Source organism: Diplotaxodon limnothrissa, linkage group LG11 (assembly GCF_057381915.1).
Source record: "Diplotaxodon limnothrissa isolate DT_005_m linkage group LG11, D_limnothrissa_male_GT1.1, whole genome shotgun sequence".
Taxonomy (NCBI): Eukaryota; Metazoa; Chordata; class Actinopteri; order Cichliformes; family Cichlidae; genus Diplotaxodon; species Diplotaxodon limnothrissa.
The window spans coordinates 26864061-26878457 of NC_140606.1; the positions used below are offsets into that span (position 1 = coordinate 26864061).

Consider the following 14397-nt stretch of genomic DNA (forward strand, 5'->3'; position numbering starts at 1 on the left):
TCTCTCACCTCATCCTGCCTCGCAGCCTCTGGGTCTGATTGGCATCCGTCATGCAGTTGGTGACAAAATTTGGCCCGCCCGTGGTTCCGTATTCCTTTCGCATTGCCACTGCCCCATGAGTCAGCACCGACACACCGCGAGCGATCCTTCGGCGGGGCTCGTCCCTCCAGCCCTGAGGCCGTACAGCAAATAAAGCCCGGGGCAGGTTTTCCATGCCCAAACCGGAGAGGGCTGGTCCCACAGCAAACCACATGTGCGAGGCTCCGGCTTGACCTGCGGCCCAGGCAGCTCGGAAAACCAGCTCAGCCTCCTCCTGGGAGCAGTACAGCAAACGTACCTGGAGGACAGCAGGAAGGCAGGGAGGGAACAGGGACGAGGGGAGACACACACACACATACACACTAGTGAGATAAGGAGGGGAAAGGGGAGACGTGGAGAGAGACAGAGGGTGGGAGAAGTAAGGGGAGAAAGATAGAGCCGGAGAAGAGGTGTACCTGAATGGGAGGGGAGGAGGTTTGATAAAAAGGCCATATCAGCAAATAACAAGGATGCTGGATGAGGTAAGAGGAGTGATAGCTGTAAGCTGATGTGATAAGGTGCATGGAAGTCGGGTGTTAGACTTCAAGAGGGATGCAGGCGCTCTAAAAAGAGGGAAGACTGCAGGGCAGCATGTGATGTGTGCTAAGAGGTGCGTAGCAGTAAAGGTCAGTGCTTGATGAGCTTAGGCCTAATGAAACAAGTTACATTTATGGTTAATAAAAACAGAAGTAAAACAAGGAAAGGAAAAAAAATCAAACAACTCTAAGCGGTGGAGCAGAGAAGCGGCAAGGAAGAGGTGGGGATCTAGAAGAGGAGGAGGAGGAGGGGTGGCGGTTAAAGTCCAAACACACCTGAGGGAAAACAAGGGGGAAGAGGTTAAGCTCTGACATGTTATTAAAAAACAGGATAGAGAAAGACAACGGGAGACAACCAGGGCAAAGTGAGCGGATGAGGAGGATAGTCAGAGAATAGTCAGTCCTTGGAGATCAAAAAGGGGGGAAGGAGGGTTAGAGAAGAAAAGCAAAGGATGATATTTTGGTGAAATCAGTGCCTGGAGAGATAAGAGATGTTTGTGAAAGAAGGGTTTGGATGATTGAGTGGGGCTGGGAAGAAAGAGAGAAAAAAATATTAAAGCTAGACAGAAGTAACATGGGATGAGCGCCCTGCTGCAAATGCTGAGGTAAGGAGGGTTGAAATTGACAGGGTTTTTAAGGGGTTACTGGGAAACTGGAGAGAGAAGGAAGTGGAGAGAGGAAGTAGCATCTGGAAGCAGGAAGTCAGAGAAAGAAGGTGAGGGCAAATACCAAAAAAGAAGTGAAGTGTTTAGAATAAATGAGGAAACCAAAAATAAAACTACAGCTTGAAAAAAAGAGACAAAGCAGAATTGAAGGGCAAAAAAGAGAAAGACAACTCTTTCATGCAATAGGAGGGGGTGTCAGGGAAACAGACTGAAAGCACATTTTGAGAATTGCACCTTCATTGAATTTTGAACTGTAATGGCTTGGCAAAACAATCCTGCCCGTATGCCAATAAACCTCCAGTGAATTAGGCAGGGAATGAGAGTGACAGAGGAGGAGGAGGAGGAGGAGGGAGACAGAGGGTGGAAGACAGAGATTGGGAGACTTAATTGAGAAGGAAGGATGAAATCAGCTGTTAAAAAAAGACACACAATATCTAAAGATAGGAAATGAGGATGAGAAACACAAAACAGACAAAAAGAGCGAGATGAAGACAGAAGGAGCAGAAGAAACACTGACAAAGCAGAAGCTGGAAGAGGAATGGGACAAATGAAAGACAGCGAGAGAGCCGAGCTGAAATTGACCCAGACCTGCAAGGGGCCATCTACAATGTGGAAGACATTATCATAAATGTAGCGCAGAGAAAGAGAGAGAGAGAGAGAGAGAGAAGAGAGCACGCAATGCAAACACATACATCACTAGCCAATCACGAGCATTTATTAGCAATAGAGAAAAGCTAAAACAAGGGAGCTGTCATGAAAAGCAAGGTTAAAAAGCAAGCTCTCCGTATAGGCAACTCGCCGCAGGCGGTATGTTAGATTAACAGTGACACCAGCTGAGTGGAGCCTAAGGAATCCAATACACATGCACACACTTACAGACACAAATGCACACGCGCACACACACACACGCAGAGCTGCAGTAGCCATTCTGGGACATTAGCGATGACATTGAGACCCAGACTAAACCGAGCCAACGGTAAGCAGAGTCTGTGGCCAGGAAGACGTGCAGCAGGAGGGATGTGCGACTGAATGAGTGGTAGCCATACAGAGATGGGGGTGAAAAGCAAAGCGGCAGAGGAGACTGAGCTTGTCTCCAGGCAAAGAAGCACAGGAGGGGAGGCAGAGAGGGAGAAAGGGAGCTTTGAAGGGGAGGTGGGGTAGGCATAAGAACACGGACATTAGTAACAAATCTGAACAGGAGGATCATGGGGGTTAAAAGGGGGCTTAAGAGAGGTTGGTGGTATAAAAAAATGTGAGTGAAAGACAGTGTGATGAAAGTGGATGTATGAAAGAAGGTAAGAAGGGGCAAGCATACAGTACAAAGGAATGAAACGTGTCAGAAGTACAAAGCAAAACCACAAATCATCCTGGTCGAGATTAATAAGTCAAAGAAAATTTGAAGCATAAGCTTTAGAATTGATTGATTTTCTTGTAATATTTGGATATTTTAAGTTAAAGCCAGTTTAAGTTTAAGCCAAAATAAAGAGAGTGAGAGTTACATAATGGGAAGCAATTGTGTAGCATCAGCTTGTTAATGGATGAATTATGAATTAGAAAAAGGAAAAAAAGAAAATCGGTTACGGTCATTTTCTTCCAACAAGCAGCTGCGCACTAACTGATCGCTCATTACAAACTCATTCTGTGCGGCTAAATATTGTTTTTTTAAGACGATGAACAGTCCTGTTTATCTTCTTTTTTTTTTTACAATCCAGTTTCTATTCATACAGTAACGAGTATGACAGGCCGAAAACACCAAAAAAAAAGAACACGACATAAGACATTTGGCAACTTTTTTAACCTTAAAGCTTCTTAAAAGGAAAACGGGTGAAAACTGTATGATAAGTGCTGGATTTCTTCAGCGCTCCGCATCACCACAGAACATACAATGCCACACAAAAGCCAGTCGGCAAAGTCAGACCGACTCGTGGTTTTTCGTTGTACCGATGAACTCTTTATGCTTTGGCAAGACGGGAGGGGAAGAGAAGAACAGAGGGATAGAGGAGAGAGGGGAGAGAGAGACGTGAAGGGACAGAGGGAGAGATGAAGAAGGAAGGAAAAAGCTGGGAAGCCACCTGTCAGAAAGGGGGGCCCCCAATGATAGTTGCAGCACTTCCTCCCCTTTCCTCCCCCTCTCCCTCCTCCCTCCCCCCTGTCTCACCTGCGCCTCGTTCTCCTTCAGCAGCCTGCGTGTGCGTGCCCCCCCAGGGTCGTCGGTCACGTTCAGGATCACCACGCTCTTCTTCTCCCATCCGATGAACGAGCCGTCCGTTAGGCCCTCCACCACAGACAGGAAATCCCGGTAGCCGTGGTGGCGCGTGGACACCACGGAAAAGGAGGTCCAGTCGTACTCCTCCAACACCTCAAAGATGACTTCTAATTGGAGTGCGGTAGAGGAGCTGAACTGGAGAAAGACGGAACCTGATTCCTAATTTGGGGAAGATAGTGGCAGATGTGGTTAAAAATCTCACTTTAAAATTCCCCCTCTGTGTCTAAACTGTAGCTGCACTAGCATGAGTAACTAACAAACAACATTTTCACTAAAAAGAACTACAATGCCCTGGACTGCTCCATCTTTATGCACAACATCGAGGCATCACGGGGCTTGTAGTTGTTACAGAGCAGCAGCAATCGCTCCGCCGCAGGGCTAAAACAGCTTGGATTGTTGCACGAATTCTCCTATGACATCCAGAAGGGAGTGTTTCTAAAAAGTCTGTGCAGGAGGTGGGAGGGAATGAGGATTAGGCGAGGGTACAGCTTCAAAGGAAGTTCATCAAAGTGCTACAATTTAATTCCTCAAGAGTAAATGGTTAAAACAGTTATTTGTAAGCACAAATGCACTGCTTTTTATTTCTTCCCCCCCTTGTTTGGTGATGAAATTTGGCACTAGTTTTCTCTGATGCATACACAATCATGTAATTCAAAAAAAATGTACAGTCTGCAGACACATCCTTACTCACTGACATACACACTCGTGTCTACTCACTGCTTCCCTCCCCAAAACATCACAGGCATAGCAATAGCCCCAGTTGGTGCCATTTACAGATCAAACACTGTAAAGTTTCTGCAGATCAGTGACCCTGACCTTCAGCTTGCCCTCCATCCCGCAGGCACTTCCCTGGCACCTTTTCTTCACAAACAGGATGTGCAAAGTTGTGACATTGTTGTTATGGGGATAGCAGTTTTCCCTTTATAGTCCATTAAAAATCCCGTCAATCCGAGATGCTTCAGTGTGCGACACATCATACTAAGATTGTTTTACCTGCTTTTTCTCACAATTGCAGCTACACAATCTGGGACACTGGCCTCTTGTATACATACATATATATATATATATTTTTTTTAAATTCTCTCCTAACTTCATCTCACACACACTCAAGTCGCAAACACCTCCTCACCTACCCCAATTACAACCTCCCTCCTCCTACCTGTGGCATCCTCCCCAGCCCCGCTCCCCCTCCTACAGCCACTATGGGCAGTCCTGTTTGTGCAGAGACAAACTCCAGCATGGGGGCCAAAGGTCCCCAAGCTGTGCGAGGGGGCCTCTCCTCTTCATAAACCAGACCCTGCAGGGGCCGCGCCGCCAGCAGCTCACACAGCTGGGACAGTACTGTCTTAGGACTACTGTCATTCACCTGCAAGATGAAGGGAGGAACGAAGACAGACAGAGAGAAAAAGAGAGTGGGTCAGTGTGTCTTGACTTTGCCTTAGTCACAAAGAAGGTGTCTGTAGTATTCATGGCATGTCTGGCTCCTCATACAAGTTGTGGTCAAGGAGCAGAGCTCCCTGCTCATTCAGCAGGGCCTATACACACAGCAGCAATGTGCTGCCTATTCAGCTAAAATAATGAGTGATTATGAATAATGGATCGTCATTGTTATTCCCCTCCTTCAAGTAAAGCTGAACAAGCACTAGATAGAGGAGACAGTGTCTAACCTGTAGCCAGATGACGTTAGCAGAGCCCCACTGGGTGACCACGCTCTCCCCCAGGGAGCCGTAGACCCGGCCAAAGCCGGGATAGAGCACCCTTCCCCCAGGCCCCGCCACCGCCGCCTCCGCCTGCACTGTCGCACCGGCGTGGATCACGGCGATGTTGAAGTTCATCATGGCCCCTGCATCACGCTCCCGCGGACTCGGCCGGAGCAGGAGGTGGGGGGAGGCGTCCACCAGACCTGCCCACTCTGCCAGGACCAATAGGAGAGAGAGAGTAGGTATGGCGACCATGGCAACCTGCCGAGGGGGGGAGGCAGATATATATCGCACTAAGAGAGGGTGCCTGAAAGAAAGAGAGACAGCAAGGAGAAGAAAAAAAAAGGGAGGTGAAGAAGAAGGAAAAAAGCAAGAGCGAAGACATTAAGTTAGACTTTTCTATCATGTCCAATACAGAGGACATCAAATCAAATTAGAGAATAAAGAAAAACTGAAGAAAAGAAGAGGGTAAGAAGGACACACTAAGTAAGAGTTGTAGAAGAAAGAACGGGGGAGAAAAAGAGAGAGAAAGTGATCAGAGACTTCATACAGTCAACTGGGAAACAAATTCTGAATCCAATCATGAGGTAATGAAAGTTAGTCTTGGTTGAAGAAAATACTGGACGAAAGATGCAGGATAAGAAAAAAAAACAAAACAATGAAGGACGGAGAAGAAAGGAAGACAGAGAGAAGATGAAATGGGTGCTATTTAGGCTGCAGGCTGAGGAGGAACAATAAGAGGAAAAATAGAAACTGGCCGTTAGAGAAAAGGTGGGTGAGAGGGAGAGAGAGTTAATAGCAGACAGAGACAAAGATTGGGGCGGAGGTGGTTATTGTGCTGCATGAATGATAACAACAATTAAGATAACTGTAAACACACTCGCCCTCACGCGCAACCGCGTCCACGCGCATACACAAGCATGCAAGCGTTTGAAGCCACACAAACATTCCTGAGATAAATTCATAGCAGCACTGCGCCTGTAGAGCACCTTAATGATAGAGAGATATGAGGGTTAATGCAGTATGCATGGCTGTACGCGCTCACATCCACGCAAACAGCCACACAGAAAGATAATGACTACCTGGGAGATAGCAGGGTTAATATGTGCACACACGCACACTCTCACTAAAAAAAAGAGAAAAAACACAGCAAATCATTTTCAATTTGCTCCTGGTGCCAGCTGCCCTCCTTCCCTCCCTCCTCCATCCCTTTCCCCACGTCCTCCTCACTTTCAGCCCACTCTCTTGTGCTCTGCCGTTTTTACATTCCCGTCTCTTCTCCCAGTTTTTCATGGCTTCAGGTACCAGGCACAGTTGCATTGATTAGCAGGGGCCTTCTGACATAATCTTCTCTCTACAGTAACTCTCTGTGCCTCTGTTTGGCCTATCCTCCCCTCTATGTTGTTTGCTCTGTCTTCATCCGACTCGCCTCTCTTTGTCACAGTCTGCCGATTCTTTGACCCTGATCAGTCTTTTGGATAAAAAAAGACAGCAGTGAAGAAAAAGAAGGACCGGAGGAATGCAAGATAGGGAGCAGCCACAAGAGAGAGCTGTGCAATGAATAGGAATGAAAAGTACTGTAAATATTCGGAGCATATGACTTAGGATGTACTGAGCGAGAGACTGTGTGGAGGAGCAGGCCACACGGTGGCGGGGGAGAGGGGAGGGCGAAGGTGGGTGGGGAGGTTGGAGGTGGTGTAAAATATGACAGGGGAGAGTAGCAGGAAAAGAAATATTGATCACTGGGATGTGTATACATGTCTGGCCTAGGCAAATGTACTGCCAAACCTTCTGTTTTGAGTGACAGGGTGTGTGTGGTGGGGAAGTAGAGAGAAAAAGGAAGAATGAGAGAGAGCGAGAGTGGGATGAGAGGGTGAATAAGGGAGGCTGATAGAAATGGGTGAGAAAAAGAGATGGAGATGTGGAGAGATAGGGGGAGACAAACTTGTTAGTAGAAGAAAGGGAAAAGGAGGAGCTAATAATGAAGAGGAGAGGTAGGAAAACAGGGCTTTGTTGGGTTTTTTTCCTCTTTTTTTGGTTTGGTTTCTGTGTTTTTTGATGTAAGGAAGCTGCGGTAGGAAAGGACATACGGAGACGGGCAGAAAGGTAGAAAATGAGAACGCCAGAGATGGAACTGCAGGAATACAGTACATCATTTCATTTGGAGAAGATGTATTCTACGGTGCCGAGCTCACAGCCAATAACTGTTAGGGCTGTCACCGTATTTCAGTCTCACGAGGTGTTTACGTTGCACTGCACAACCAGTGTGTGCTATTCCACCTTCGGTGAGCCTCGCTGGAAGCGCGAACAGCGCATTACTACATTCAGCATCCACATTTCTTACAGCACACTCTGCCCGTTATCAAAAGTGCAAATTGCAACATCTCACTGGGGCGTGCTTCAATAAAGTTAATTATAAATAAATCCTCATTTAAATATATCTTACTATAAGTTCATTATTTTCCTACGATCTGTGAAATTTTGCAGACTGAATAAAAAAAGCAGGCTTACATTTAACACACACGCGAGGAATGAGAAGGAGTGGGAGAGAACGAGTGAGAGATTACAGTTCCATTTGATTTTCTAACGTAAATTAATCTTTAGTTAAAATGCTTTTTATTCTCTTCCATTTTAGTATGCCCCCCCTAATTTTAAAAACCATCCTCTTCAGTCCCCTGGAGCTTCCTCCAGACAAGCGCTGGATACTCCAAATGTACTTGGCAAGAGGCTGCCCACAATCCAGGGATTGCTTTACGTGGGATCACTTAATCAAAAGGTGTATAGATTTCTGTTTCTTACTGAAAGTCATTAAAGGCAAGTTATCTATTATTGTAGAGTCGTTTCTTAAACACGTGTGCGTTATTAGGTGAACTGCCTGGACCTTGTCTGTCATCTGCAGATGCAATAAATATGTAACGGAAAATCTGAATTTATGGAAAAGTGCTTCCTTTGATTTTTTTTGATTTTTGATTTTTTTACCTAACCACAACTTTAAATTCATCACGGCCCCTCAATCATTATAAGCTCTCTAAATCATTACATCAGCGGCTCCATTAAAACTATGTGCACTGTGCAGTGTTGATCTCTCCGTTTGTCAATCAATCTTGTAATAAGCCGCTTACTGTAGCTACAGTTTAATTATTATAATTTTTTTCTGCTGAGGCTGTTTAGTTTGTCTTTTTAAACAAAGAAAGTGGCATTTACAGCACCATAGACAGCCAGCGTACATGCCAGTGACTCTTAGAAGCAAACTAAAAACACCTTCAGGAATATTTACCGGGTACTTAAGAGCAGAGCATATTCTTAGGCCGACAGAGACAGCTAATCAAGAAGATGAGAGAGAAAGCATTCACACAGGCAAGCCAGTCTCGTCTTTCTCTTCCAAAATTGCCAGCCAGTACTTCACAATCAAAACACATCTTATCATATTTCTGCTTAAACATTTGATTTACTCTGCATAATGCGCTTGCTGCCATTTCAAATCATTACTTATAGGAATTAATGGCGAGTGTATGTGCAGCTTATGCGAAAACTCTCTCCCTGGTCTGTGAAATATCAAAATAGGTTTGCAGCTTTGTGCAGCGGAAGGCAAATCAGCTTTGAAGGTACAGTACATCCTTCTATAAAGGAGAACAGCGAAGCCTATATTACTCCTGCCAAAGCTAAAGGGACCAAAAAACTTGTATAGCCTCTGAACACAAAAATGAAATTGATTCTTGGTGTCAGTGCGATGGTAGGGAAACAATCACAATGTTTAAGATCACCTACTCCCCCTTCTCCTGTATGCTCGAACGCCTGCGGTGACTGTAGAAGAGCACGTCCTGAGAGAGGTGGGGAGCTCTTGGGTAGATGTCAGTTGCTGGCATCCACACTTCTCTGAGCCCCTTTCACACTGAACTCCAATGGAGGCAGCGTGCCAGACCGCGCGCTGCATCGGATCTGCTGGGAAACGTGAGCGGGGATGGGAGTTTGAGTAGTCTGGAGTTTGTGCAGTGTGGAGTTGCGGAAGTGCGGTGTTCAGCGTTGTGTTTAGCCCACAATGAGGCTCTGCTGCTCATTCCTTGCTGTCACGCAGAGTAATGGACCTGCTCTCAGCTGCCTGTGGCACGAGCTGCACTGAATCAGCTTAGGCCATTTTCCACAGCCAACACACACAAGAAAACATATCTGAAATATATGCAATCTAATAAATACTGTGCTATACTCTATTAGAAGAGATTGCAGCTTCTCGCTCTAAGTGCCTAGGTTAAGAAACACACATTCATGAAGATGAAGACTCAATTCATCTCCTTTTTTTTCATTTGTCCACATTTAAGCCCGACAGTGTACTTGAGAAAACGGCCATGTGTAGCCTCAATAATTTTCTTTGGTACATAGCTCTACTGTACTAAAAGATAAGATAAAGTGCCAGCACAGTGTGGTGTCCATAGTGTGCATATATGTGAGTGTATCAATGTGTGTGTGTGTTGTGGGGGATAATATGGCAGTGTGTGGGAGCGGAGGAATGAAGAGAAGAGTGCAGCTGGAGCTCAATGCTCCTCGTGTTAATTGGCCCATACTTCAATCACAGCCACTGGAGTGTGTCCTCTCTGACGGAACAGATCCTCTCTCCCTCTCTTTCCCCCCTTCCCAATATCGCACCCTCTCTCTCTCTCTCTTTCCCTTCCCCCCTCCCTCTCTGTCCTGCTGCACTTGTTCATCCACTCACTCATGCACTCTCACTTAACACACACACACACACACACTCCCTCACTCAGTCTGTCTCACTAAGTCACGTTTGGATTTTTTGGTGTTTTACTCGTTCATTCATCCTCTCATTCATTCATTCATTCATTCTCTCTACCACCTCACTCTGCAGCATGCCACTGTAACCGACTCTCCTGCCCTCTCTCCTTTCCCTCTGTTTTCCTCTATCGCTCCCCATTCTTTCCCTTCACGCACGTCTTTGTCCAGCGCTTCTTTCACTCTCTGCTTCCTCCCCTCCCTCCCTCACTTACTTCCTCTCTCCCATTTCTCTCCGTCCCTATCGCTCTCTTTCTCTTTGATCCCTGTCGAGTAGAAGAGCCACCAGGCAGGCGAGCGGCTCTTGTTCCCATTGTGCATAGTGTGCAGAGTGATCGACAAGAAGCTCAGCGTGCAGCAGTAGGGCGTACAGTGCTCTGTGTGTTTCTACTGCATGGCTGTAAACAGCAGTAGTAAAGCTTGCTGCAGCCACAGCTGCCCTGCTTGGACTTGCAGAGCTGTGACTATCATAAGCCATTCAAGGAAAAAAAATCACACAGGCATCTATCAGCTCAGCAGGTCCTCAAAGAGGAAAGACAAATCACAATATGTTGCTTCTGTTATGAGACAGCTTTGCATATGGATTGTTTAAATTTAAGGTTAGGTGATATAGAAGATGCGAAATAAATCGAGTTTGCCTCTTTATCAAATAAAAAGAAACTCTTCGATATTAAGTCTCAAGGCCGCCGCTCTACTTTGTCTTCCCACAAAATGCAAATTTATATACTGTATATGATATTATTTCATATAAGCTGCAGCACTATGTGAGATGGGAAAGCAAAATCTCCCCTTGGCTCTTCATGCCAAACATTTGTTTCTGGCAGGTAGTCTCCACATGTCCTTTTCATATTTCGTAACCCTTTGGAAGAACAAAATGAAACAGTCACCTTGACATCTCACTTTGATGTTTCTTCACAGCAAGACGGCATTTTATTCTGACATTTCAAGCTTCCATGTGGTCGTACAAAATGCACCTCACTCCGAGGTTCAGAGGATCTTGCCTTTAATTCAGGCTTTTTTCTTCTTCTTTTTTTTTTACGTTTCGGATTAAACTCTCCTGCCAAGAGACAGTGTCAATTAATTGGGCTCCACTTCTGTACATTGAGGGGATAACTTTCATTACTTGAATGGGAGAACACTCCTTGTTTCTCGTCCCTCTATGGATTGATGGAAATGAGATGGAGCTGACCTTGGACCCTGCCTCAGTGTTGCACTAACAATTCACTGACCTCGTTTTTTAACAAAAAGGAAAATGTCTCTGTGGTTTCTGGCACACCAGACACACAAAGCAGTGACGGGAAAATCACATCCATTACGGATTATCATTATTGAAATATTTGACATTATCCACATCTCATCTTTCTAACTCGCACCATTCAGGACAGAGTGTATAATTACCTAAGTGGAGAATGCCTTTTGATTTTGCTTATTATGAACCTGCACATGCCGGGTAATTGCTGTAATGCTCAGAAAAAAAATGAACTCACGTAACCTGAGAGGAAAAATCAGCTGATAAAATTCATGGCCTTTAATTTTTCTCTGTAATAAAGCCTAGGCATCTTAAATTATCCACACTCTCTTGCTTTCCCCCTCGCTCTCTTTGGTTTTGTGTGTGTGTGTGTGTGTGTGTGTGTGTGTGTGTGTGTGTGTGTGTGTGTGTGTGTGTGTGTGTGTGTGTGTGTGTTTTATAAGTCAAGCTACAGGCACATAAATCTGTTTACATGGTCATATTTTGAAGATCCTGCCTCACTTTTCGGGATAAAAAGCATGTCCTCCTAACATAAATCCTTAGTTTAAGAATTATGTTTTGTCCAAGTAGTACTTAGGTTTAGGTTAAGGGTACATGTACAGCAAATAAGTCAGTGCTATGTCCTAAGAAGTGATGAAAACACAACTATCTTGTGTGTGTGTGTGTGTGTGTGTGTATGTGTTATCTTTCAACCCCGTCATTCATTTAATCCTCGGGGCATTTCAAGCTCACACACAGAGTGCTTTGAGCTGCACAGTCTGCATAAACAAAATCAATTTGTGTATGAATGATGAACAGAAATATTCTCTATTCTCTATTTTATCTTCTCCCTCCCTCAAACTCACAACCAACACATCCATTCAGTAAACATCGGCAACAAATGATCTACTACTCTCATGAGTTTTCAGACATAAATACCAGCGAGGTCATAAACTTTCATGTGGAAAGGCCAGCGTCTGGGGAGCTTGCAGCTGGAATTTGTACCTTACAAAGCATTATTTCAATAAGTCTAAATGGCCTATACTAGCTTTACTTGAATGAATGAAAAATGGTTTTGTAGGGAGACTACATAGCTTATATGTCCAGTGCTAATGCTGGTAAAAGGAGCAAAGGTATTTCATTTTCCCAACACAAAAGGCAGCAAAGGACTGCAGTGCTGGTGCCTGGCCCTCCCTTCTTTTCCCAGGTTGACTATGATATCATATAATTTACTCCTTCTAATGTACATATAAATTGTTTTTGTAGTTCCTCCCCCCCCCCTCAAATCTCTTAAGATGTGCTTACAACGCACAGCCTGGGGGATTATCTTATTACGTTTGTTTTTAAAAGGAATAAATTCTCACTGCACAACCTGCATCCAGAAACTCCGAGGGCTTTCGGTCTAGGGAAAATAGCTTCAATATTAGAGCACTATCAATGCATCTAATAATAAAAATGCATTCATACTGAGCATTTACATAACATACTGTACATTCATGAATGAAATGCTTGACTGATTGATGTTTTTAACAAGCACTGAGACTGAAATTAGGAACAAAATGGATGAAGGAGTCACAGCATACGTGATGAGGCAGTCGACATAAGCCTCGGAATATTCGCCATTTAGTGGCATCGCATTAAAGCATTGAACAAATACCACGTTTTTAAGGATTGAAGCTAAACAGATTATTTTCCCACTCTAACTCGAACCAGTAGTCGCAAAGCCACACTGTTGCTTTGCTTCCATTAATTCCCTCATTGATTGGCCAGACACTGGGATCACCTAGCCAGATCTAAATCAGTCACTAATTAAAAGAGCAAGATGAAAAACAGCCGACACAGCAGCCCTTCAGGACCTGTAAGGTGAAACATTCTTTAACAACTACAAACTAGGAAGCTGCTCAAGACTCACAGCAGAAAAAAGCACCTGGCTCTGCATAGTAATGATTCACAATCTTATTCTGGGGATAAACAGATTAAACCGGTGTGGGAAACCTTCACTGATAACTATTGTGTCTTTGTACAAGGTCACACACAGGCAAGTGCCAACGCACACAGTTGCACAAGCAGGCGAGCGTGCTCAAGGTTTGCACGTACGGGTGACTGTGTATAGCTCGTCTGTGACACTTACACAGGCGTCCAAATGTTTAGGAAAATTTAAAGTGGGAGAAATATTAAGCTCGTCTCATTCCAAGGAAGGTGCCAAATGTTGCTGAATCAAGCTGGATTCCTTCTGCATGAATTTGAAGCCGCGTAACAATATTGGATGCAGGTCTGAGCTGCATTCACAGCACATCTGGCTCCACCCACGCTCATAACCAAAGGTGTTAGCAACACTTCTGTCAGCCTATCGTCTGAACATTGGTGGATCAGGAAATGTACTCCGACGCAGACAGAGCAACCCTAACCAGCAAGGGGAGAAGAATATAAAGATCGAGACCAGCAAACGTTTTCAGGGTCTGATTTATAGCTTCAGTGGGAAATCTATGCCGCAACCTACGACGTAACCGCAAACCCCTCTGAACCCAACACCGGAATCCATCCATCTATCCCTTCTCTTCCGCTTATCCTTATCATGGTCACAGGGGGCCTGGAGCCTATCCTAGCTGCCACTGGGCGAGAGGCAGGGTACACCCTGGACAGATCACCGGTCTGTCGCAACTCAGAGAGACACACATCCATTCACACCCGCATTCAAACCTATGACCAGTTTAGAATCACCAATTAACCAAACCTCACTAACTGCAAAAGTTACCTGCCTACCTACCGCAGAAGCCTGAATCAGGACTCAGGGTGATTTTCAATAATAAGAGGTGGTGAGAGGTTAGTGAAGGGGATGTCAGAGCCCCGCTGTGTTCTCTTCACCCTTGGAGTTCACTAATGCTATGATGTTTGCTTCACAGTAACAAATATGAAATGTCTGTCTTCTCCATTTTTTTAAAATCCTGACATATGAAGCTGTGGTATCTCATCAGAGATGTGCTCAGTGGGCTGAGATGGCCACAGCTTTTTCAGCAGATTTCATATTATCGTTTACAGAATGCAATTATAAGCAGTGAGAAAACGGTTCATGTCATGAGATATCAAAAATTTCTGACAGCTGTGCTTTTGCTATTAGAGGAGAAAAAACCCCAAGAAGGAA

At 44.9% G+C, this 14397-nt stretch overlaps 1 protein-coding gene across 1 annotated transcript in view; it reads right to left on the reverse strand.

The window, feature by feature from the left end:
• grin2db (glutamate receptor, ionotropic, N-methyl D-aspartate 2D, b) overlaps positions 1–5500 on the reverse strand; it is a 35535-nt gene extending 30035 nt beyond the window's left edge. Inside the window, exons 1-4 of the mRNA XM_085365546.1 lie at positions 5213–5500; positions 4705–4911; positions 3438–3704; positions 9–337 (exon numbers count right to left, since the gene is read on the reverse strand). Of these exons, the coding sequence (XP_085221672.1) occupies positions 9–337; positions 3438–3704; positions 4705–4911; positions 5213–5500 (1091 nt within the window). The remainder of the gene's footprint in view (positions 1–8; positions 338–3437; positions 3705–4704; positions 4912–5212) is intronic.
• Between the last annotated feature and the right edge of the window lie 8897 nt (positions 5501–14397).